The sequence below is a fragment of the Oncorhynchus kisutch genome, linkage group LG22 (assembly GCF_002021735.2).
Source record: "Oncorhynchus kisutch isolate 150728-3 linkage group LG22, Okis_V2, whole genome shotgun sequence".
Classification (NCBI taxonomy): domain Eukaryota; kingdom Metazoa; phylum Chordata; class Actinopteri; order Salmoniformes; family Salmonidae; genus Oncorhynchus; species Oncorhynchus kisutch.
The window spans coordinates 20,994,941-21,021,328 of NC_034195.2; the positions used below are offsets into that span (position 1 = coordinate 20,994,941).

General features: G+C 42.0%; 1 protein-coding gene across 1 annotated transcript; it reads left to right on the forward strand.

Moving 5' to 3' along the window:
- The first annotated feature begins 284 nt into the window (after positions 1-284).
- LOC109867499 (anoctamin-10-like) lies at positions 285-25,729 on the forward strand. The gene is made up of 13 exons (XM_020456688.2): positions 285-523; positions 11,882-12,087; positions 12,479-12,652; positions 19,399-19,539; positions 20,139-20,258; positions 21,598-22,230; positions 22,474-22,529; positions 22,897-22,971; positions 23,199-23,363; positions 23,547-23,738; positions 23,974-24,111; positions 24,494-24,610; positions 24,719-25,729. Exons 2-13 carry the CDS (start codon positions 11,889-11,891, stop codon positions 24,725-24,727), a joined length of 2,019 nt encoding a protein of 672 aa, XP_020312277.1. The 5' UTR covers positions 285-523; positions 11,882-11,888; the 3' UTR covers positions 24,728-25,729.
- Positions 25,730-26,388: the final 659 nt, after the last annotated feature.

Here is a 26,388-nt window from a genome sequence, read left to right on the forward strand (position 1 = left end):
GATTGCTCTGAGGATCAAAATATTTTAAAATCAACATTTTGTGATATAAAACTTCTAAGTTGCATGTATAAATATCTACATTGGTTTGTTATTGTGTTTCCAAATAATCTGCAGGACAAAAGAATTAAGTAAAAAATAAAAAGTAATCCCAATGCTGTGTGTCTGACTACTGTGAGATTCCTGTGGGAATAGAGTCCTCTACTCTGTCGGACAGTAGGACCCAGAGCTGCAAACAGACCGAGGCAGAGCTGGGAGGTGCCAGTCAGGGAGCTCCACACCCTGAAGGGAGGTAGAAGTTTCACTGAATTCCTGTCCTGCAACTCCGACTCACCCATCTGCAAGGACATATCCGTAGTGTGTGTGTGTGTGTTTGTGGCCGTGTTCAGGACCCCTGAACAGGCCCCCACCTTGATTTCAGGACCACATTGTGTGTATATTAGTTTGTGTTAAAACGTCACATCGGAGGGGGTGTGGGCCAGACATCCGCATACGCCTATTGACCTAAACCTCAGCACATTGTCAGGTACTGTACAGCCCCTCATTCACTCGTTCTTTCCTTACCCACTCCCTTCTCGTTCATTTTTCTTGGCCTTGATGTTACATGTTGTATCTCTGTTTACAGAGGCAGAGCTAAGAGGAAGTTACTGGTCTGTTCAAATACTGCTAGTCTGATTAATCAGGCTGTCATACAAAATTGGTATATTCAGCCTGAAACTAATTCCTGAAAAATTGTGTAAATGTTTCTTACAAGCCAGAATGTTGAAAAAAATGTTTACATTTAAACTTACTCTACCGGTTGTCTGTGCAATTTGTCCTTCAGCTGCTTGAAACTTGAGACAAAATATCCACAGGAAAGTATTGTTTACCCAACCTTTTAGAGCAGGTAGCCACTGAGGTAAAGTTGGTTTTATATTGTACACTAAGGATACAAAACATTAAGAACCTGCTCTTTCCATGACAGCTTTCACCTGGATTCACCTGGTCAGTCTATGATCCCTTATTGATATCACTTGTTAAATCCACTTCAATCAGTGTAGATGAAGGGGAGGAGACAGGTTAAAGAAGGATTTTTAAACCTTCAGACAATTGAGACATGGATTGTGCATGTTCACAATGGAGTATGTGTGCCATTCAGAGGGTGAATGGGAAAGACAAAAGATTGAAGTGCCTTTGACCGGTGAATGGTAGTAGGTGCCAGGTGCACCGGTTTGTGTCAAGAATTGCAACCCCGCTGGGTTTTTTACACTCAACAGTTTCCTGTGTGTATCAAGAAGGATCCACCACCCAAAGGGACATCCAGCCAACTTGACACAACTGTGGGAAGCATTAGAGTCAACACAGGAGTCCATGTCTTGTACGAATTGAGGCTGTTCTGAAGGCAAAAGTAGGGGTGGGTGGGGGTGTGGGGTGCAATGCAATATTAGGAAAGTGTTCCTGATGTTTGGTATACTCACTACATAAAAACAGAAACACACCACAATTCAAGTGTTATACACCTTCACAAAGAAAGTCAACATGATTTTGATAAGACAGGTCTTTATAAACGTTTCAAAAATATGTACATTTTATTTCAAAAGAACAGAATATCATACTTTAAGTTGTATTATGTTAGTAGTCTGTGCTTAGTAGCCTATGGCTATGCTGCCGCAAGTGCTCTAGTCTGTGCTTAGTAGCCTACGGCTATGCTGCCGCAAGTGCTCAAATGTAGAACGCATTGAGTAGCGGCTGTAATATTCTACCAAAAAAGTTATATTTTAAAATAGAGGCCATGCCTTAATTTTTGTTTTACCACCTTTTCGTGGTATCCAATTGTTAGTAGTTACTATCTTGTCTCATTGCTACAACTCCCATACGAGCTCTGGAGAGACGAAGGTCGAGGGCCATGCGTCCTCCGAAACACAACCCAACCAAGCCGCACTGCTTCTTAACACAGCGCGCATCCAACCCGGAAGCCAGCCGCACCAATGTGTCGAAGGAAACACTGTGCACCTGGCGACCTGGTTAGCGTGTACTGCACCCAGGCCCGCCACAGGAGTCGCTTGAGATGAGACAAGGATATCCCTACCGGCCAAGCGAGGGCTTGGACGACGCTAGGCCAATTGTGTGTTGCCCCATGGACCTCCCGGTCACAGCCGGCTGTGACAGAGCCTGGGCTCGAACCCAGAGGCTCTGAGTCTCGCAGAGCCCTAGACACTGCGCCACCCGGGAGGCCTCATGCCTTAATTTGAAGTTGTTTGGCAAATGTGTTTTAGAAACCGTTGAACATGCTCTTTCTGATATGTTATGACATAAAAACGCCTTACCTAGATGAAGGATGATTTCTAAAAGTTTATTTTGGTAAACTCGCTCCCTTCTTTGTCAATTACCCACGCTGCGCTGCAGTCTCTTATTTCACTAGGCAATTAACCTAGCGTAGCAGGCTTAAAGGAAATGGCTGAAACTAGATCCTCTACATACTGGTCTTGACAACAACAAGAGGTTCTTTTGTGCACTGTTTAACCAATCCAGTAAATGTAGAGGAGGAGTTAAGATGGAGTGTCGCCTTAACATCCAAAAGCATAAACTCTTTCCAGTTGTTGGGGACTCGGCAGAGGCTACAAGGCAATTGCTAATAGTGTCACCCATCAGACTACTGTCAATTTAATATTGTCTTTAGGCTACATCTGTTATTATATGCCTTTGTAGGAAATTAGTTGATATAGTTTGTTGTTTCTATGGGCCATTGTCAGATGGCAGCCAACTGGTGAAGGAAAGGCAGGCGGAAAAAATTTACCTCCTTGTAAAACCAGTGGCTGCAGCTGCTGAATACCCAGGCGGTGAGGGGGGAGGGTCATGGTGGTGGTTGGAGTTGTCAACAAAGCAGCATGACAGAAATATGATGCCAAGTTTTCGAACTACCAGTAGTTTCTCGGAGAAGATCTATAAAGCGATCTGTGCATTTGAACAAGAGCATAAATACACCTATTTCACTAACATGTAAAAAAAACATGACCACTCCTGCACATGCTGCCACTGTTTTGCACAGATTAGATTATACCGTTCACAACGAGCAGGCAGCTCATAAATGAATAAGTGCAGTAGGGAGAACGCAACAACCATGCTTATGCAATAACTGAAAATACATGATCAAACAATGTCACAAAGCATGATGCCCTAGCCAGTTAAATTTCATTCTGAAATAACTTCATAAACTCAGCAAAAAAAATGTCCTCCCACTGACAATTGTGTTTATTTTCAGCAAATTGAACATGTAAATATTTGTATGAACATAAGATTCAACAACTGAGACATAAACTGAACAAGTTCCACAGACATGTGACTAACAGAATTGGAAAAATGTGTCCCTGAACAAAGGGGGGGGGGGGGGGGGGGGGGGGCATCGTCATGCTGCGGGGTCATGTCAGGATGAACCTGCAGGAAGGGTACCACATGTGGGAGGAGGATGTCTTCCTTGTAAAGCACAGCGTTGAAATTGCCTGCAATGACAACAAGCTCAGTCCAATGATGCTGTGACACACCGCCCCAGACCATGACGGACCCTCCACCTCCAAATCGTTCCCGCTCCAGAGTACAGGCCTCGATGTAACGTTCATTCCTTTGACAATAAACGCAAATCCGACCATCACCCCTGGTGAGACAAAACCGCGACTCGTCAGTGAAGAGCACTTTTTGCAAGTCCTGTCTGGTCCAGCAACGGTGGGTTTGTGCCCAAAGTTGACGTTGTTGCCATTGATGTCTAGTGAGGACCTGCCTTACAACAGGCATACAAGCCCTCAGTCCAGCCTCTCTCAGCCTATTGTGGACAGTCTGAGCACTGATGGAGGGATTGTGCGTTCCTGGTGTAACTCGGGCAGTTGTTGTTGCCATCCTGTACCTGTCCCACAGGTGTGATGTTCGGATGTATCGATCCTGTGCAGGTATTGTTACACGTAGTTTGCCACTGCGAGGATGATCAGCTGTCCGTCCTGTCTCCCTGTAGGGCTGCCTTAGGTGTCTCAATGAACGGACATAGCAATTTATTGCCCTGGCCACATTGCGGTCCGCATGCCTCCTTGCAGCATGCCTAAGGCACATTCACGCAGATGAGCAGGGACCCTGGGCATATTTATTTTGGTGCTATTCCAGAGTCAGTAGAAAGGCCTTTTTAGTGTCCTAAGTTTTCATAACTGTGACCTTAATTGCCTACCGTCTAAGCTGTTAGTTTCTTAGGTGTGTGTTCATTAATTGTTTATGGTTCATTGAACATGCATGGGAAACAGTGTTTAAACCCTTCACAAAAATACAATCACCAGTGGGGCAACTAATGGGCGGGCCACCACTGCCTAAAACAACTTAAAACAAACTGTTTGTGATATCAAAATTCAAACAATGACTGTGTGAATAGACTTACAGTGCCATAGAAAGTCTGGACTTTGCATAAGTATTCACCTCCTTTGTTTAGGTAAACCTAAACTATTTCAGAAGTAAAATGTGGCTTAACAAATCACATAATTCGTTATTTGGACTGTGTGAAATAGAGGTTGACATGTTTTTTGAAGGACTACCCCTTCCTCTGTCCCCCATGCATACAACATCTTTAAAGTCCCTCATTCGAGTGTTGAATTTCAAGCACAGATTCAAATAAAGACCAGGGAGATTTTTGAAAGCCTGGGCAGTGATTGGTATATAGGTAAAAATAATAAATCATACATTGAATGTATCTTTAAGCATGGTCAAGTTAAAAAAGTATACTGTGGCTGATGTATTAAAGCACTCACACATATCAAAGGTGCAGTCATCCTTCTGAACTGACCTGCAGGACAGGAAGGAAACTGCTGAGCGATGTCACCAAGCCATTGGTGATTTAAAACAGCTACAGAGTTCAATGGCTGTGATGGGAGAAAACCGAGGATGGCCAAAACATTATAGTTACTCCACAATAATGAACTAAATGACAGAGAGAAAATAACAAAAATATACAATAAAAATATTCCAAAACATGCATGTGTAACAACACTGACAGTATTTTGTATAAATCATTGACAGAAAAAGACAATTAAATCCATTTGAATCCCACTTTGTAACACAATAAAATGTGATGAAATCCAAGGGGGGTGTAGACATTCTATAGGCACTGTATATTTATAACCAACTTTGATTCTGTCAAGTGAAACTATATCTGCTAAATTATGATTACAAATACTTTTCCAAATCTATTTTCTACAATATAGTTTTTACTTTTGTTTTGCCATTTTAAATGTCTATGCTACAGAAGAATTTTAGGGCCAAGTGAAGAGAAAAAAATTATACCTGGATTATTATTTTTTGCATAATAGTACTTCAAAAAGTGTCAATATTTCGAGGATAAAGTAGAAATTAAATTGTGAATAAAGCAACGACATTTCGAGAATAAAGTGACAATACTTCAAGAATAAATTCGACATTATGAGAAAAAAAGTCTCAGTTATGTTTCAAAATGAATGTAGAGATTTGGATAAGTGTCTCCCTGACTCCCTGATAAGTGTCTCCCTGACCTGATGAAACTACTGTATACTTAGAATTGGCTTTAGTAAGAAGGAAATCCTAGCTATTTTAGCATATAATAACCATATTATTATAAGTATTAGGACCTGGAAAAGGTTGTGCCACAGATTATTTTCAGAATGAGGAACCGTGGTTACATACATAGGTAGAGACGGCAGGTTGTGTGTGTATGCAGGTGTGTGGGCGGTAAAAAATAAAATACGCTCAAAACAAACGGATTTCAATCTAGTGAACTAATACACTCGTTCAAACATGTGTCACTGCGCATTCACGCGCATCATTATATATATATTTTTAATGCGCATCAATCTAATAACTGTCCATTTCAGATTATAGGTATACACTCTAAAGTCCATGGTGCGTTGTGAACACAAACAAAAACTTTATTTGCACTTTAACTGAATTTGGGGAGTCCCTGTCAGTCTGCCCTTCGAATTCTCTAAAGTTTTGCTGCGTAGCCGAAGCGAACACCTTGCAAAAATCTGTGCATAATGGAAACTATTAACGACCTTATCCATGGTGTTTTATTGGCAGTAGTATTTCCCCCTTATGTCAGCTATTCGTCTAACGACTATAGGCGAGTAGGTAACGTTAGCACACCCAATAAAACAAATTATCTTGGCATCCTGGAGATTGGGGGCTATGCGTGTGTATGTCCTACGTCAAACTGCTCTCCAAATTCGCTACAACGCCGCTATTTCACTCATTACAAATTGAGTGCCCCAACCTGTAGGCTAGTCGTACGTTACAGTGGATGTAAAGGATAGGGCTATCCAACGGCTTCGGGGGGAATGAACAACGAAGCACGGGTTTTACGCAAGTGTCTGTGGGAGGTGTAACTCAAGGACGACTCTTGCATGCACCAACCAGCTAATCTGAGGCATTGTTTGAATATATTCTTGGATGCATTCTCCCTTTCTCGAAATAATCATTTATCTAAATATCAGCCTATTAGATAAATTATGATAATCTTTATAGTCTATAAATAAATCACTTATCAGACATAACTTGGTTGGTAGCCTAGCATAATATCTCCTTTCACTATTCAATTTCAATTCAAGGGGCTATAGTGGCATGGGAAACGTGTTAACATTGCCAAAGCAAGTGAAGTAGATAATATACAAAAGTGAAATAAACGAATAAACGAATGAAGGATGTATAGGTTATCCCAAAACCGGGGCATCGTCTCCGTTATAGGCTATTTGTTTAAGTTATTAAGCTAACTTAGGCTACCACTAGTTCACCTTAGAAAGAGGCTAGACCTGTTAGCTAATTTTACGTTACATTATTATAACCTGTCTCAGACGGGGCTTTGCCCCTCTGGCAAGGTCCATGACACGGTTTTGGGGGCAGCCCTTGATCCCGAAAGGACTCGCAATCCTTCTCCACACAATCCGTGACCTACATTGACAAGATAATAAGCATAGGCCTATGAGGCTACACCGTTGGAAGTGTAGCCTACATAAAACACCATGTTATGCACACATTTGTAAGTTTACCAAAAGTATGTCGAAATTAAAGGTTATGTAGTGTATGTGGAGACTTGCTAATCAAACATCTCATTCCAAAATCATGGGCACTAATATGGAGTTAGTTCCCCCTTTGTTGCTATAACAGCCTCCACTCTTCTGGGAAGGCTTTCCACTAGATGTTGGAACATTGCTGCAGGACTTGCTTCCATTCAGCCACAGAGCATTATTGGAGGTCGGGCACTGATGTTGGGCGATTAAACCTGGTTCACAGTGGGCGTTCCAATTCATCCCAAAGGTGTTCGATGGGGTTGAGGTCATGACTCTGTACAGGCCTGTCAAGTTCTTGCACACCAATCTCGGCAAACCATTTCTGTATGAACCTCAGTTTGTGCATGGGGGCATTGTCATGCTGAAACAGCAAAGGGCCTTCCCCAAACTGTTGTCACAAAGTTGGGAACACAGAATCGTCTAGAATGTCATTGTATACTCTAGTGTTAAGATTTCCCTTCACTGGAACTAAGGGGCCTAGCCCAAACCATGAAAAAATATATTTTTGTCTATGGAGATTGCATGGCTTGGTGCTCAATTGTGGCAGAAATAACCTAATCCACTATTTTGAAGGGGTGTCTACATACTTTTGTGTATATAGTGTATCTCACCCGGAGAAAGCATCAGTGCGAGCGAAACGACATCCCTCTGTAGCCCATCTTTTTGATCCTGTCTGGTCAAAAAGAGTATGGCATTGTTGCCCCTATGCAAGGAAAGCCAGCGAGCAATTGGCCTCCCTTGATAAGTATAAAATAATAGCCAATCAGTGTTGAGCTAAACTGAGTAAGCTCAACTTTAAATGGTCCTTGTGTACCAAAAAAAAAAAAAAAGATGTCAAGGGAGGCCAGTTTGGATTTGACTTCACAATCACCACATCAAAACTAATTATTATTTATAATGACGGCCTACACCGGCCAACGCTGGGCCAATTGTGTGCCGCCCTATGGGACTCCCAATCACGTCCTGATGTGATACAGCCTGGATTCGAACCAAGGACTGTAGTGACACCTCTTGCACTGAGATGCAGTGCCTTTAGACCGCTGCGCCACTCAGGAGGCCATGAATGTCATACTTAGGGGAAGGGTAAACGTGTTTCACCCTCCCAGAATCCCAAAAGCCTCCTTTCTGGTTCGACCCGATTCACAATAGGGACACTGGCATCAATGAGTGCGTAGCACACAAAACAATAGAGAATGTCGGCAGGCAGTGCTATCAGGTGAAATTGTTGGAAATCAACTATAGAGAGGTACTTAGCTTTGGGAAGGGTCATGCGTTCACCCTCCCAATTCCCATAAATGGAAACTGGTTGGTCTGCTCCAGCAACAGCATGCGTTCTCAGTGTGCTACTGCTCTGGTGTTCGTCTTAAATAAAGAACAGGTGCAAGCAACTCCCAGGTCCAGATCAGTGACGCATCAATTAATTACTCCCGTGATAAACAGGGGGAAGGAGTTCGCAGTAGCTAGGATCAAAGCTTTCCAGCAGGTCTCCTATGTGAGCCAGTGAAAATAGCTAGAGGAGTGAGTAGAGATAGTAGTGGATGTCCCACAGTCTGCCATGCAGGAGAAGGATCCCGACACACTAACAGCGAAGGTGCACTTTGTTGCGTTTATGGCGCAAGTGGTAAATTGCACTAGAAAAACTCATTTTAAAAAATCCAAGAAGCTAGACATCATCGTGAAGGCGGCAAATAGATTTCTGGATCTCCAGGACTTTACAGGCTAAATGTTACAGGAAGTACTGAACAAAGAGGTCCCCCCCCCCCACACAGTAGTAGTGTGAATTTGGTTAGTGTTTTTGATAATCGACAACATATTTTGTTTTGAGGGGATTTTTTACTATACTGTACAGTAGGTGGCGACAATACACCTTATGAGTGTTGTCTGCCAATTAACCTCGAAGAAAAATGGGCCAAAGAGATACGCACCATATACAGTGGGGCAAAAAAAGTATTTAGTCAGCCAACAATTGTGCAAGAGAGGCCTGTAATTTTCATCATAGGTACACTTCAACTATGACAGACAAAATGAGAACAAAAAAAATCCAGAAAATCACATTGTAGGATTTTTTATGAATTTATTTGCAAATTATGGTGGAAAATAAGTATTTGGTCAATAACAAAAGTTTATCTCAATACCTTGTTATATAGCCTTTGTTGGCAATGACAGAGGTCAAACGTTTACTGTAAGTCTTCACAAGGTTTTCACACACTGTTGCTGGTATTTTGGCCCATTCCTCCATGCAGATCTCCTCTAGAGCAATGATGTTTTGGGGCTGTTGCTGTGCAACACGGACTTTCAACTCCCTCCAAAGATTTTCTATGGTGTTGAGATCTGGAGACTGGCTAGGCCACTCCAGGACCTTGAAATGCTTCTTACGAAGCCACTCCTTCTTTGCCAGGGCGGTGTGTTTGGGATCATTGTCATGCTGAAAGACCCAGCCACATTTCATCTTCAATGCCCTTGCTGATGGAAGGAGGTTTTCACTCAAAATCTCACAGTACATGGCCCCATTCATTCTTTCTTTTACACGGATCAGTCGTCCGGGTCCCTTTGCAGAAAAACAGCCCCAAAGCATGATGTTTCCACCCCCATGCTTCACAGTAGGTATGGTGTTCTTTGGATGCATCTCAGCATTCTTTGTCCTCCAAACACGACGAGTTGAGTTTTTACCAAAAAGTTATATTTTGGTTTCATCTGACCATATGACATTCTCCCAATCTTCTTCTGGATCATCCAAATGCTCTCTAGCAAACTTCAGACGGGCCTGGACATGTACGCACTTAAGCAGGGGGACACGTCTGGCACTGCAGGATTTGAGTCCCTGGCGGCGTAGTGTGTTACTGATGGTAGGCTTTGTTACTTTGGTCCCAGCTCTCTGCAGGTCATTCACTAGGTCCTCCCGTGTGGTTCTGGGATTTTTGCTCACTGTTCTTGTGATCATTTTGACCCCACGGGTGAGATCTTGCGTGGAGCCCCAGATAGACTGAGATTATCCGTGGTCTTGTATGTCTTCCATTTCCTAATAATGGCTCCCACAGTTGATTTCTTCAAACCAAGCTGCTTACCTATTTCAGATTCAGTCTTCCCAGCCTGGTGCAGGTCTACAATTTTGTTTCTGGTGTCCTTTGACAGCTCTTTGGAGTTTGGAGTGTGACTGTTTGAGGTTGTGGACAGGTGTCTTTTATACTGATAACAAGTTCAAACAGGTGCCATTAATACAGGTAACGAGTGGAGGACAGAGGAGCCTCTTAAGGAAGAAGTTACAGGTCTGTGAGAGCCAGAAATCTTGCTTGTTTGTAGGTGACCAAATACTTATTTTCCACCATAACTTGCAAATAAATTCATTAAAAATCCTACAATGTGATTTTCTGGATTTGTTTTCCTCATTTTGTCTGTCATAGTTGAAGTGTACCTATGATGAAAATTACAGGCCTCTGTCATCTTTTTTAAGTGGGAGAACTTGCACAATTGGTGGCTGACTAAATACTTTTTTTGCCCCACTGTATTTCTCCCACTTAAAAAAGATGACAGAGGCCTGGTGAATTAGGTTCTGGGCATATAATGCAATGTTTGGGGTCAGCTTCTAATAGATACAGTCACCTCCGTGACATCACCTTTCATCACCAAAGCCATGTTAGCATTTACTGCTCATGTTGCTGAATAATCCACACTTTTCGTAAGTGCCAATGATATAAATGAGTAATTCACACACCATATTAAGTTCATAAACTTTGACTGTAATACCTTTGCTGTGCAACAACAGCTTTCTTCCTGGTCTGTCAGCATGCTCCTTTCTAGTCATCTTACTCCCTTCACCTGAATTGCAATAACAATAATATGAATACAAATGTGCCTATTCAGTCCAATGTAGTTAGTTAATGAAACACTCATGTGTACATGTACAAGCCTATTCTTTATCAGCTAAAGTATACCAAAACAACTTTTTTCAGTTACCATCAATAAACATTTTGGGGAACTAGATAAAAAGTGTTCAGTAGCAAGTCTTTAAAAAAATTATAACTAGCAAATATCGTTTTTCCTATCTAAAATCATTAGCTAGCTACATTGATGAACTAGGCTGATGGTGAGAGTTAGCTCTCCCCCAGCAGTTTCAACCTAGTTAGCTAGCTAGCTCATCCAACAGGCTTAGTTAAGATGCAGTGAAACAGAGACCAGACCAGACATCCTGATCATAATCCTATTGTGTTTAAGATGGCTAGCTACCTAATGGCCTTTTTATCATCTTTATACATAATATAAATATTTTTGTTTCCCCCTCACATCTACAGCTGCCTAATTTAGCATGCCAGTTGATAGTAGAGCACCTAGGATGAATGTAATGTGTGACATTAGTAGTGATATCAAATATTTTTTGCTAATTGTTCTGTGGCCAGGAGACAATGGATAATTAAGTATGATTAAATCTGTAGGAATAATTGATCATATCAGAAAAACAATATACTAAACTGGAATTACTGAGTCTACCATTACAGATATCCACTGGCAAACCTATCTAAATACTCATTGGTAGGAAGAAGTTTTGTCCAAATTGGATGTTGGGTACTATATTTATTGAATATTATATAAATACTATAAATTAAAATGGCCAATTTAGGTGCAATCTATTAGTTTAATTTCTCAGATGAAATTATATTTCATATTTCAATGTTGCAGGAATGCTTATCTTATCTGTTTCTAAACTACAGAAACCATTTCAGAACAATCTGAGATGGTGGGTGCCAAAATCCTCTTTCTTGTGCCCTTGTAAATGTGTGGATTACAGAGTGTATAACAGATACAGTAAAACTCCTTGTCCTCCTCACACTGCCTCTCCACAGGGACGTGATGACGTCACTGGGTGATAAAGGCTCTGTCCAGACACAGACTAAGGTCCTGTCCCAGGACTCATGGACGCAGGTCAGCTGTCCCTGCTGTGTGTCTAAGCAGGTGGAGCCCCTGGTCCTCATCCAGCTGTCAGACAGCGTCCAGCCTGTCACCAAGAGGTGGCTCATCTCCCTGATTGAAACTTCAAAGAGACACGGAGGTGAGAGGTCATGTTGGGTTATCAGCAGAGATCTGACTGTTCTCCAGTCTGTGTCGCTTGTTTTGGTCCTGCTGAGTGCTATTAACACCTCTGATTCAATTGATTCCCCTGGGCTTGATGATTAGCTTTTTGAATCAAGAGTATAAAAGTAGTGTACCCTCATCCAGTGAATGCTTTATGCATGTGGGTTAAGCCTGACAAAGACTTTTGACACAAAGTGTTGCACAATACAACTGCGGGGGAATATATCAGTGCACGGGTATCTTAGTTTATTAGCTAAATTAGCTGTGTCATTAAGTACTGGACTGAAACAAAAGCATATACACCCTCTAAGATCACTGCAGTAGAGGCAGAAGTATTGAAGTTGACCCTTTCCTCCTCACTGTACTAGGAGCAGCTTTGCTGGCCCACCCTGGAGAGGATGAGTGTGGGGATGTGGTCGTGGTGTCTGCTCCTCGCTGCACATTCCTCAAAGCCACGGAGGACCTGGGTCTGTGTAAGAAATACCACAATGAAGACATGGTTGCTTTCTCCTACCACGACAGAGACAACTTCAGCAATGTTGGTAAGAATGTTGGTAATGGTGGGGGAAAAGTAGAGGGAGATTAACAGTATCAGCAGTTAATAACAAGCAATTGAACTTGTTGTGTAGAGCTTCAGTACCCAATACACCTTCTGTAGGAATAGATACACACACATTCACTGTTGTGAGAGTGTGGTAATATAGCCCAAATTACACACATACATATATACATATATATATATACATATATATATATATATATATTAGTGGGACTATATATATATAAAATATATAAGTACCAGTCAAAAGTTTGGACACACCTACTCATTCAAGGTGTTTCTTTATTTTGTACTATTTTCTCCATTGTAGAATAATAGTGAAGACATCACAACTATGAAATAACACGTGTAGTAACCAAAAAAAGTGTTAAACAAATATATTTTATTTTTCACATTCTTCAAAGTAGCCACCCTTTGCCTTGATGACAGCATGCACACTCTTGGCATGCTCTCAACCAGCTTCACCTGGAATGCTTTTCCAACAATCTTGAAGGAGTTCCCACATATGCGGAGCACTTGTTGGCTGCTTTTCCTTCACTCTGCAGTCCAACTCATCCCAAACCATCTCAATTTGGTTGAGATCGGGTGATTGTGGAGACCAGGTCATCTGATGCAGCACTCCTCTCCTTCTTTGTGAAATAGCCTTTACACAGTCTGGAGGTGTGTTGGGACATTTTCCCTTTAAAAAAAAAATTATAGTCCCACTAAGCGTAGACCATATGGTGTATCACTGCAGAATTCTGTGGTAGCCATGCTGGTTAAGTGTGCCTTGAATCCTAAATATTTATTTTTTATTTTTTATTTTACCTTTATTTAACCAGGTAGGCAAGTTGAGAACAAGTTCTCATTTACAATTGCGACCTGGCCAAGATAAAGCAAAGCAGTTCGACAGATACAACGACACAGAGTTACACATGGAGTAAAACAAACAAAGTAAAACATACAGTCAATAATACAGTATAAACAAGTCTATATACAATGTGAGCAAATGAGGTGAGAAGGGAGGTAAAGGCAAAAAAGGCCATGGTGGCAAAGTAAATACAATATAGCAGGTAAAACACTGGAATGGTAGTTTTGCAATGGAAGAATGTGCAAAGTAGAAATAAAAATAATGGGGTGCAAAGGAGCAAAATAAATAAATAAATAAAAATTAAATACAGTTGGGAAAGAGGTAGTTGTTTGGGCTAAATTATAGGTGGGCTATGTACAGGTGCAGTAATCTGTGAGCTGCTCTGACAGTTGGTGCTTAAAGCTAGTGTGGGAGATAAGTGTTTCCAGTTTCAGAGATTTTTGTAGTTCGTTCCAGTCATTGGCAGCAGAGAACTGGAAGGAGAGGCGGCCAAAGAAAGAATTGGTTTTGGTGGTGACTAGAGAGTAATACCTGCTGGAGCGTGTGCTACAGGTGGGAGATGCTATGGTGACCAGCGAGCTGAGATAAGGGGGGACTTTACATAGCAGGGTCTTGTAGATGACATGGAGCCAGTGGGTTTGGCGACGAGTATGAAGCGAGGGCCAGCCAACGAGAGCGTACAGGTCGCAATGGTGGGTAGTATATGGGGCTTTGGTGATAAAACGGATTGCGAAATAGGAAGCCAATTCTAGATTTGGATTGGAGATGTTTGATATGGGTCTGGAAGGAGAGTTTACAGTCTAACCAGACACCTAAGTATTTGTAGTTGTCCACGTATTCTAAGTCAGAGCCATCCAGAGTAGTGATGTTGGACAGGCGGGTAGGTGCAGGTAGCGATCGGTTGAAGAGCATGCATTTAGATTTACTTGTATTTAAGAGCAATTGGAGGCCACGGAAGGAGAGTTGTATGGCATTGAAGCTTGCCTGGAGGGTTGTTAACACAGTGTCCATAAATCACAGACAGTGTCACCAGCAAAGCACCCCCACACCATCACACCTCTTCCATGCTTCATGGTAGAAACCACACATGTAGAGATCATCCGTTCACTTACTCTGCGTCTCACAAAGACATGGCGGTTGGAACTAAAAATCTCAAATCTGAACTCAGAACAAAAGGACAGATTTCCACCGGTCTAATGTCCATTGCTTGTGTTTCTTGGCCCAAGCAAGTCTCTTCTTATTATTGGTGACCTTTAGTACATAGTGGTTTCTTTGCAGCAATTCGACCATGAAGGCCTGATTCACACAGTCTCCTCTGAACTGTTGATGTTGAGACGTGTGTGTTACTTGAAATTTGTGAAGCATTTATTTAGGCTGACATTTCTGAGGCTGGTAACTCTAATGAACAGCAGAGGTAACTCTGGGTCTTCCTTTCCTGTGGCGGTCCTCATGAGAGCCAGTTTCATCATAGCGCTTGATTGTTTTTCCGACTGCGCTTGAAGAAACTTTCAAAGTTCTTAATTTTCCGTATTGACTGACCTTCATGTCTTAAAGTAATGGGCTGTCGTTTCTCTTTGCTTATTTGAGCTGTTCTTGCCATAATATGGACTTGGTCCTTTACCAAATAGGTTGATCTTCTGTATACCACCCCTACCTCGTCACAACACAGCTGATTGGCTCAAACGCATTAAGGAGGAAAGAAATTCCACAAATTAACTTAACAAAGCACACCTGTTAATTGAAATGCATTCAAATCAAAGTTTATTTGTCACGTGCGCAGAATACAACAGGTGTAGACCTTACAGTGAAATGCTTACTTACAGGCCCTAACCAACAGTGCAATTTTTAAGTAAAAAATAGGTATTAGGTGAACAATAGATAAGTAAAGAAATAAAAACCACAGTTAAAAGACTGAAAATAACAGTAGCGAGGCTATAGACAGGCACCAGTTAGTCAGGCTAATTGAGGCAATATGTACATGTAGGTATAGTGACTATGTGACTATGCATATATGATGAACAGAGTAGCAGCAGCGTAAAAGAGGGGTTGCTGGGACACAATGCAGATAGTCCGGGTAGCCAATGTGTGGGGGCACCAGTTAGTTGGGCTAATTGAGGTAATATGTACATGAATGTATAGTTAGTGACTATGCATAGATTGAGAAGCCTTTTGGTCCTAGGCTTGGCGCTCCGGTACCGCTTGCCTTGCGGTAGCAGAGAGAACAATCTATGACTGGGGTGGCTGGGCAGTACACAGTGCCTTTGCGGTCATAGGCCGAGCAGTTGCGGTACCAGGCAGTGATGCAACCAGTCAGGATGCTCTCGATGGTGCAGCTGTAAAACCTTCCAGGTGACAACCTATTGAAGCTGGTTGAGAGAATGCCAAGGGTGTTTAAAGCTGTCATGAAGGCAAAGGGTGGTTACTTTGAAGAATCTCACATCTCAAATATATTTGGATTTGTTTAACTCTTTTTTGTTTACTACATGATTCCATATGTGTTATTTCATAGTTTTGATGTTTTCACTATTGTTCTACAACATGTCCATAACTATAGTTTTGCCAAGTCGGTTAGGACATCTACTTTGTGCATGACACAATGTAATATTTCCAACAATTGTTTACAGACAGATTATTTCACTTCTAATCCACTGTATCACAATTCCAGTGGGTCAGAAGTTTACATCCACTAAGTTGACTGTGCCTTTAAACAGCTTGGAAACTTCCAGAAAATTATGTCATGGCTTTAGAAGCTTCTGATAGGCTAATTGACATCATTTGAGTCAATTGGAGGTGTACCTGTGGATGTATTTCAAGGCCTACCTTCAAACTCAGTGCCTTTTTGCTTGACATCATGTGAAAATCAAAAGAAATCAACCAAGAACTCAGAAATAAATTGTAGACCTCCACAAGATTGGTTCATCCTTGGGAGCAATTTCCAAACGCCTGAAGGTGCCACGTTCATCTGTACAAACAATAGTACACAAGTATAAACACCGGGGGACCACGCAGCCGTCATACCGCTCAGGAAGGAGACGCGTTCTGTCTCCTAGAGATGAACGTACATTGGTGCAAAAAGTGCAAATCAATCCCAGAACAACAGCAAAGGACCTTGTGAAGATGCTGGAGGAAACAGGTACAAAGGTATCTATATCCACAGTAAAACGAGTCTTATACCAACATAACCTGAAAGGCCACTCAGCAAGGAAGATGCCACTGCTCCAAAACTGCCATAAAAAAAGACAGACTACGGTTTGCAACTGCACATGGGGACAATGATCATACTTTTTGGAAGAATGTCCTCCCTTCTGATGCAGGTGCTTCTACACCTGCATTGCTTGCTGTTTGGGGTTTTAGGCTGGGTTTCTGTACAGCACTTTGAGATATCAGCTGATGTACGAAGGGCTATATAAATAAATTTGATTTGATTTGATTCTGATGAAACAAAAATATAACTGTTTTTGCCATTATGACTATCGTTATGTTTGGAGAAAAATGGGGAGGCTTGCAAGCCGAAGAACACCATCCCAACCGTGAAGCACGGGGGTGGCAGCATCATGTTGTGGGGGTGCTTTGCTGCAGGAGGGACTGGTGCACTTCACAAAATAGATGGCATCATGAGGGGGGAAATAATGTAGATATATTGAAGCATCATCTCAAGACATCAGTCAGGAAGTTTAAGCTTGGTCGCAAATGGGTCTTCCAAATGGACAATGACCCCAAGCATACTTCCAAAGTTGTGGCAAATGGCTTAAAGACTACAAAGTCAAGGTATTGGAGTGGCCATCACGAAGCCCTTTTCTCAATCCTATAGAAAATTTGTGGGCAGAACTGAAAAAGGTTGTGCGAGCAAGGAGGCCTACAAACCTGATTCAGTTACACCAGCTGTGTCAGGAGGAATGGGCCAAAATTCACCCAACTGATTGCGGGAAGCTTGTGGGAGGCTGCCTGAAACGTTTGACCCAAGTTAAACAATTTAAAGGCAATGCTACCAAATACTAACTGTGAATGTAGTGAATGTAAACTTCTGACCCACTGGGAATGTGATGAAAGAAATAAAAGCTGAAATAAATAACTAGTATTGTTCTGACATTTCACATTCTTAAAATAAGGTGATGATCCTAACTGACCTAAGGACAGGGAATTTTTACTAGGATTAAATGTCAGGAATTGTGAAACTTAGTTCAAATGTATTTGGCTAAGGTGTATGTAAACATCCGACTTCAACTGTATATATATATTCATATACACACACACACCAGTTCAACATTTTGTGGTCACTTAGAAATGCTCTTATTTATTGTCCATTAATATAACATCAAATTCATCAGAAATACAGTGTAGATATTGTTAATGTTGTAAATGACTATTGTAGCTGAGACAGCTGATCTTTGTACGCATATGTAGATATTCCATAAGAGGCCCATTATCAGCAACCATCACTCCTGTGTTCCAATGGCACGTTGTGTTAGCTAATCCAAGTTCATCATTTTAAAAGTCTAATTGATCATTAGAAAACCCTTTTGCAATTATGTTAGCACAGCTGAAAATGGTTGTTCTGATTAAAGAAGCAATAAAACTGGCCTTCTTTAGACTAGTTGAGTATCTGGAACATCAGCATTTGTGGGTTCAATTCCAGGCTCAAAAAGGCCAGAAACAAAGACCTTTCTTCTGAAACTTGTCAGTCTCTTCTTGTTCTGAGAAATTATGGCTATTCCATGCGAGGAATTGCCAAGAAACTGAAGATCTCATACAACGCTGTGTACTACTCCCTTCACAGAACAGCGCAAACTGGCACTAACCAGAATAGAAAGAGGAGTGGGAAGCCCGGTGCACAACTGAGCGAGAGAAAAAGTACATTAGAGTGTCTAGTTTGAGAAACAGACGCCTCACAAGACCTCAACTGGCAGCTTCATTAAAGAGTATCCGCAAACCCCAGTCTCAACGTCAACAGTGAAGATGCGACTCCGGGATGCTGGCCTTCTAGGCAGAGTGCCTTGGTCCAGTGTGTGTTCTTTTGCCATCTTAATATTTTCTTTTTATTGGCCAGTCTGAGATATGGCTTTTTCTTTGCAGTGGGTGCGGGACACTGTAGCTTGTAGGCCTCTCCAGGTTTCGCACCCATGCATGAATCATGCCACGTACAAGGTGGTTTTCCTGGAAGAAAACTTGCTTCCTTCTGCTCTGACAAAGTTCCAACTCTGAGGATTGATTTTTCCAGCAGGACAATGGTCCATGCCACACAGCCAGGTCAATCAAGGTGTGGATGAAGGACGACCAGATCAAGACCCTGTCATGGCCAGCCCAATCTCCAGACGTGAACCACATTGAAAACCTCTGGAATGTGATCAATAGGAAGATGGATGGTCACAAGGCATCAAACAAAGTCGAGCTGCTTGAATTTTTGTGCCGGGAGTGGCATAAAGTCACCCAACATCAATGTGAAAGACTGGCGGAGAGCATGCCAAGACGCATGAAAGCTGTAATTGAAAATCAGAGTTTTTTTCACCAAATATTGATTTCTGAACTCAAGTTAAAAAATTAGTATTGTGTTTTTTAAAAATGAATATGAAATTATTTTCTTTGCATTATTTCAGGTCTGACAACACTGCATATTTTTTGTTATTTTGACCAGTTGACATTTTATGAAAATAAATGCTCTAAATGACAGTATTTTTATTTGGAATTTGGGAGAAATGTTGTCAGTAGTTTATGGAATAAAACAAAAAAATGTTCATTTTACCCAAACATATACCTTTAAACAGTAAAATAAGAATTTTGCAATGGTCTCTTAATTTTTTTCCAGAACTGTGTGTGTATATATTATATATCCACACACACACACGACAGTCTTGATTGACGCCTGTCCTCTATGTTACCAGATGACATGCAGGAGTTCCTGACGCTAGCGGAGCGTCAGTACATAGTCAAGAATGAGCTGGACTCTCTACAGGCCCAGAAGAAGCAGAGAATCCCTGGAATCCCAGAGGCTCCGGGGGTCCTAGAGGCCTGGGAAAACATCTGTGAGTCTTTACATGTGCGTGTGTGTGTTTAGGTATGTGAATAGAGTGATATACTATAAATGGGGGATGTTGGGTGATTCCTCACGAAACTAGATCAAAAAAGGACTGATTTAGGGTATTTTCACTAAATATTATCCATAGAAAGGCCCTTCAATAGGAATGATTGTTGACATGTACTTGACATTTGTATTTTAATGCATAATTGAGAAATTATTAATAGAAATATTTGTGACTCCACAATGTGCTGCAAAGTCGGTGCTACGAAGCAAAAGTTGGTGTCATATGAAGCTTTATCACTTGCTCTGTAATATGAGTAGTATTGTTTGTGTGCTATCTGGTTTACCTCAGCATGTTCTGTGCTCTGGTCATGATCTTGCTTAGCTAAGCTGTTCTGCAGCAGAGCAGAGCACCACCTCTGGCTCATCATTTCAGTGCTCTCTCCGGTCCTCTCTCACTGCTCTGTGATCTGCACTGCCCCTTACGTATGCTGCCAAGCTTCTGGCTATGTTACCCCCGGTTACCCGTCTGTATGTGTAATAATGGTAGAGGTATTGTACAGTTCCCTGATGTTGCCCATCCGTCCTGTCTCTGTGCTGTAGGTCAGAAGCTGGTGAGGGCAGGAGTGATAAAGGACATCTTCCCTCTACATGACCAGCAGAGACTGAATGACCTCGGCAGAAGGTGGTACTCTAAGAAGCAGATATGGGGACAGCCTCTCGGTAAACAACATCATGCAGTAAAGCAAACACAAAATAGTTACATACTGTATTCACCCACACACTAGAGCTGGGATGATAAACCAAAAATTACAGACACAGACACTGCCTTCCTCCTATGTTGGTGATTTTGTTACACAACGTTCCTGTAGATGGTGCTAAAACCAGAATTTGGTCAACAGCAATAGTCTATGCATTATGTTTATTCTTGCTATGAAAGTATCTGCCTGTCCCTGTTTTGCTGTTGTCTGCTGACTATCATGCCCATCTCCCCACTGTGACGTCATCAATCGACAAGATAATTGGAAAAAAATACTTATTTTATTTCATAATATACATAATTTAAAAGGGCCAAGTTCTATTCATAACGGTATTCAGTTGGTAAAAGACAGACATTCAGAAAATACTAGAAATAGATTGTCCACCATCTATGCGTTATCCAGACAGAAAAGAGAAATAGGCTAAATCAAATTTCGATTTAGAGCAATAAAGAAATTTAATTAATTAACTGAGCAAACCAAAAACCTTTCAATATATAAATTCAAACCATTTAAATACATAGAAATGTTGTGGGACTATGGTAGATGAAGAATCAATATTTTTTAGATTGAGTATTTATTGGGTCATTGTTGGTATATTATGTATGTTTGTAAAAGTGTGTTATATGTGAAAATGTGTTCGTATTATAAATTGCATTTTAATGTTTACGGACTCTTGGAAGATTAGTCCAAATGGGGACTAAAAGATCCAAATCAAATCCCCACTGTGAGGAGGTAGAGATGCATATGACCTTTGCTCAAAATGATAGTGAGATAAATACAGTTTTCAAAGCAACTCATGTTGTTCTAGTTACAGAAAGGAGAGTCACAGCTTTCTGTGAGTAGATCATGTGTTCCTCACCTCTAAATATTGAGTTCATGGTACGACTTTATGCCAATATGCAAAGATGTTGTCAAATTCTCTGAAGAATTTTGACAGGTTGCACATCAAAATCTCAAATCATGTATTTCCTGGATAAGTTCGATGAAATGGCTTAACTGTTTTAATCATAGGCTACCATCTCTGTTGTTTTACTTGGCACTGACCACTAATGTAAAGTAACTGTCCATTGACATGTTTTTATTATTGTTGTAATTGGGCAAAAAAGTTACATTCGCGATATGACTTTTTGCCCATATCGCCTAGCCCTTCCCGGATGTTTTTTGTTGTAATTTATTGCCGATTTATCATTATCGCAAAAAATGTGTGAATTTATTGTGATATGGATTTTCTATCCATATCGCCCGGCTCTAACAAACATTTGCTCCTTTGTCCTGCTAATGATCGCTCTCTTCCTGTGCAGATGCAATACAATCATATTTTGGAAGCACCGTGGCGTTTTACTTCAGTTTTCTAGACTTCTACACCTGGGCCCTGGTTCCCCCTGCCTTCCTGGGCCTTGTCCTGACCTTTCTGCTGCCTGGAGGTGGTGGGGTGGTGAAGGAGCAGGCCGGGGAGGGGGCGATGGAGGAGGACGACGATGGCCCCTCGGTCAGCGGTCACATGGTACAGGCTGTATTCAGCATGCTGTGGTCCACGCTGTTCATCGAATTGTGGAAGCGCCGGAGCTCCTCCCTCTCCCACCGCTGGGGCACACTGAACCTGGCCGAGCGCTTCGCCGGGCCCCGCCCTGGCTTCCACGGTACCCTGGGGCTCAACCCTGAAACAGGCCGTCTGGAGCCCCTGTTCCCGGAGTGGCAGAGGCAGCTGCGTGTAGGCCTGGTGTCGTTGCCCCTAGTGGGGCTGTTAATGGGACTGGTGGTGCTGGGAATGACTTGCTTCTACCACGGAGAGGCCCTGGTACAGGGCTTCCATCAGGACAGCGGCTCCTTGTTCTCTGGAGTTCTGCTCTACATGCCCTCCATGGCCCACATCGTCTACACCAACATGCTGGGGAATGTGTACCACGCTGTGGCCATGCAACTCACCGAGTGGGGTAAGAGAGAGCACTGGGGAGGGAGATGGGTTAGAGATGATAGAGAAGGGTTATAAAAGAGGGGGAGAGAAAATAAATGTGAGGTTGATGAATAATTGCAGTAGGGGTTAGACTGTTTGGGAACACAGCTAAGTTCACCAAAGAGCAGAGAGTCATATAATAATAGAGAATGCAATTGGATGCAAAGTATCACAGTTTGTGTGTGATAAGTCCACTGAAAATCTGTCTGATTTACCCACATAGAAAACCACAGAGAGGAGTCCTCCTTCCAGAACCATCATACCACCAAAGTCCTCCTGGTTAGTTTTCCTTCCCCATCTGTCAGTCTATCATCCTCCTCCTCCCAGGAGAAAGGTAGCATAGCTGTTAAAAGCGTTCGGCCAGTAAACGAAAGGTAGCTGGATCGAATCCCAGAGCCGACTAAGTGCTACACCCTTGAGCAAGGGATTTAGCCTGTAAGTTGCTCTGGATAGGCGCTTCTGGTAAATGACAAATAAATAAAAAATGGTGCAGAGCTAAATGTATTGTGATACAGATAAGAGTACTGTGCAGATAGTATCAGCTGTTTTTTTATAAACAGATGTGGGAGGCAAATCAGATACAGGATCTGTAGTCATGCCTCCAGAGATATTAATTGAAGCCAACATCTACCTTTCTAATTTTCAGTTTACTTTCTTCAACAACTTTGCTGTGCTCTTCCACATTGCCTTTTACAAACAGGACCTACCACTGCTACGCAAGGTAAGAGATTTCAGCTGGGCAGCACTGTTTGTCTATGGCCGGAGGAAAAGTTATACAATGTGGAAATACCTCATTTTAAAGGGTATGGATCTCAAATAGATTTTCTTGAGCTCTACAACAGAGCAGATCACATTCTCTCTGTGCACTGTCTGTAGTAATTGATCCCAGAGAGAGTGTGTATGCAGTATGTAACTATTTATGTTTGTTTACTATCGATTTTTGCCCAGAGGCTTGCCTCTATGCTAATTGGGAACCAGCTGGTGAACCAGTGTACAGAGGTGGTAGTACCGTTTATAGTCGACCGCTTCCTCAGTGCTCCCCATAAGAAAGAGCAGGAGGACGACCTAGAGATGGACAAACTCAGAGCCCAGAGAAGCCTTCCCCCTTATCCAGTAAGTCCATGTCAAATGTGTATTTTTTTCTTATTTTCTATTTCTCTTCATTGTGCTCGCCTGCCTTGGTTTCTTTGCATCTGTGCCTTAGGGGGTAGAATCAGGGTTGGGTGCATTTGCATATGTACTGTATGTTTGGTGTATATTTGTTTTGGCGTTATTGCGTCTGTTGCTACGTTGCAGGGCCTGTTTGCGGAGTACATTGAATTGCTGCTGCAGTTTGGGTATTTGAGTCTGTTCTCCTGTGTGTACCCGCTCACCGCCGTCCTCCTGCTCCTCAACAACATCACAGAGATCCGAGGGGATGCCTACAAGATCTGCAAACTGTTCCGGAAGCCATTCTCTGCCCCAGTGTCCAATATGGGGGTGTGGCAGGTCAGGAGGGTTTTGGGGCGATGTGAGAATTTGAACAAACAGAGGGCATTTTTAATGCAGACAGAAATGTGTTATGAAGCTAAATCTGGTAAATAAATAGATGTGAGCAACATGCAGTGGTCAATGTTATTTCCTAATCAGTGCCCATCTATGTCACTATGCACATATCTGTATTTGCTCCTGTCCTTGTATGTACCTGTAACCATATTACTGTATGCCTGTGTGTATGTTTCAGACAGCGTTTGAGGTTCTGGGCTTTGTCTCAGTCATGTCTAACTGCTGGCTGCTACTGCTGTCCCCTCGCGTCCAGGAGTTCTGTCTGGAGGGAGGGATCAGCGGCAAGAACATCATACTGGTTGCCATCCTGGTGGAGGTACAGTATGAGGGAGGGGAGTTGGGTTTGGGGAGCCATTCTGGTGGAGGTACAATATGAGGGAGGGAAGTTGGGTTTGGGGAGCCATCCTGGTGGAGGTACAGTATCTTGTTCATAACAGTACATGGTTCATAACAATTGTCTTATTTACAGAATGTTACAGTGTCATCATCTGCCCAACCAACATAGGTGAGGGTAGCCTAGTATTTAAGAGCATTGGGCCAGTAACCGACAGGTTGCTGGGCTGAATCCCCGAGCGGACTAGGTGAAAAAAAAAAAAAAATCGGCCGATGTGCCCTTGAGCAAGGCACGTAACCCTAATTGCTCCTGTAAGTTGCTCTGGATAAGAGCATCTGCTTAATGACTAAAATGTGTTTGTTAGCATGTCCTGATCCTGGTCAAGATGGTTCTAGCCTTTATGATCCCAGATGAGCCTGACTGGGTCAGAATCAAGAGGGAACAGATTGAGTTTAACTCTATGCAAGCTCTAGGGCAGCAGGTAAGAATGATCTAATCAAGAATAATCACTAATAATATAGAAAATCCCTGCCAGTTACTGGTACAACCTGGCATCTGACAATCAAACATCTCCTTTTGACTCCTACAGAAGCTATGAAGCCCCTGTGGGAGAGTGAGTGTCCTGTTGCTCTTCAAGTGGTGGTCTGGACCAGGGGGCTGATTAGAATTAGCTGCCATAACGAGGGCGGACAGGAGGATATAAAGACACGTCTGTTTGGACTGTGAACCTAAACCCTGGAGTCAGCCAGTCTGAGAAGCTCTCGCAGTATCTCCCTCTGAAGGACTCCCTCTCCAGGCATAAATACATTCCAGAAAGGAAACACCAGGTATTCGTTTAACAATTTATTAGAGAATATGAACAGTACAATAGGTCTAGGCAATAGGTTCACTGTCAGAGCAAAGCGTCAACATATAATAACTACGGGTATACCAATCCACCTGCAGGAAGGAAAACAGAACCAAACAGGTGGAGGTTGGGGTGGTGGAGGTTTTGGTGGTGGTGTGTAGCAAGAAAAACAAATGCATACTAGCAGTAGCAGCAAGCGGCAGCAGAGGATGTGTGAGCAGAACCTGGTCAGCTTAAATAGACCGCCATATTAAGGTAGGAAGTGTTGTTAGCATCTGGTTGGTGCAGTCTCAGCTGATGCAGAAACTCAGGTTTTCATTCTGAACCTGCTTTGCTTTATAAGGCATGTTAGATACTAGAGGCAGGGGCCATGGACTCAAGCGGTGTAGCTTTGCAGCTTCAGTTTATGTGTCAGATTTCTTGAAATACTGGGTAGCTTTGGACTTTGTGTCTGGCACATACTATGCACGTTTTTAATTTGCTATATATCAATTTTTTTTCCAGTGTTTTACGTACTTTCACATAATGACTGTTACATTGTACGCTTAACGCACATTAAACCTAAAATCAAATTATTTGAAGATTTTACAAATGTTAAAACATAAGGAGTAATGATGAACTTGATTTTGGGATACATACTATATTCATATGTATCTTTTAAAATGGAATATGTGGAAGAGATGATGTGTTGGATTGAGTGGAGATGGTTATGTTTAGCCAAATAAAATAAACATCCCAAATCATCACACTTCACTGTAGGCTATTTCTCTTTCTTGCTCTAGTTGGAAAAAGACTAAGTTTCATTTGTGCATTTCTATCATTTGACCTTCTAAAAGAGAAAACTCAAGGTTACGTAACCCTGGTTCTATGTTAATATGAGTTAGGTCACTCATTTCTGGGGTAACACCTACTTTATGGGTGTGGTCAAAATTCCAATTCCACCATCCTTGCTGATTAACCTATGGAATCCCTTGTGCAATAATCACTTCCCTTTCTAGTGGAAGCCATAGGAAACTGCAATCTGGGTCCTATCTATTTGTATTCCCCATAGGCTAGCACTGAAATGGCCTGTGACCTAAAAAAACAAAACACACATTCTGGATGGATTTTCACCTGCCATATTAGTTCTGTTATACTCAAACATGTGACATTATTTTAACCGTTTTAGAAACTTCAGAGTGTTTTCTATCCAATGCTACCAATTATATGCATATCCTAGCTTCTGGGCCCGAGTAACAGGCAGTTTACTTTGGGCATGTCAGTCATCCGAAATTCTGAACAAAAAAACTGTTTTGTCTCAAACAGGTTAAACCATTCCCATGATGCAGCCATACTTCTGGTGGAAGAGCTCCGAAACCATCACGATTATATTAACCTCCACTCGTCCAAAGGATAAAATTGGCCTATGTTGA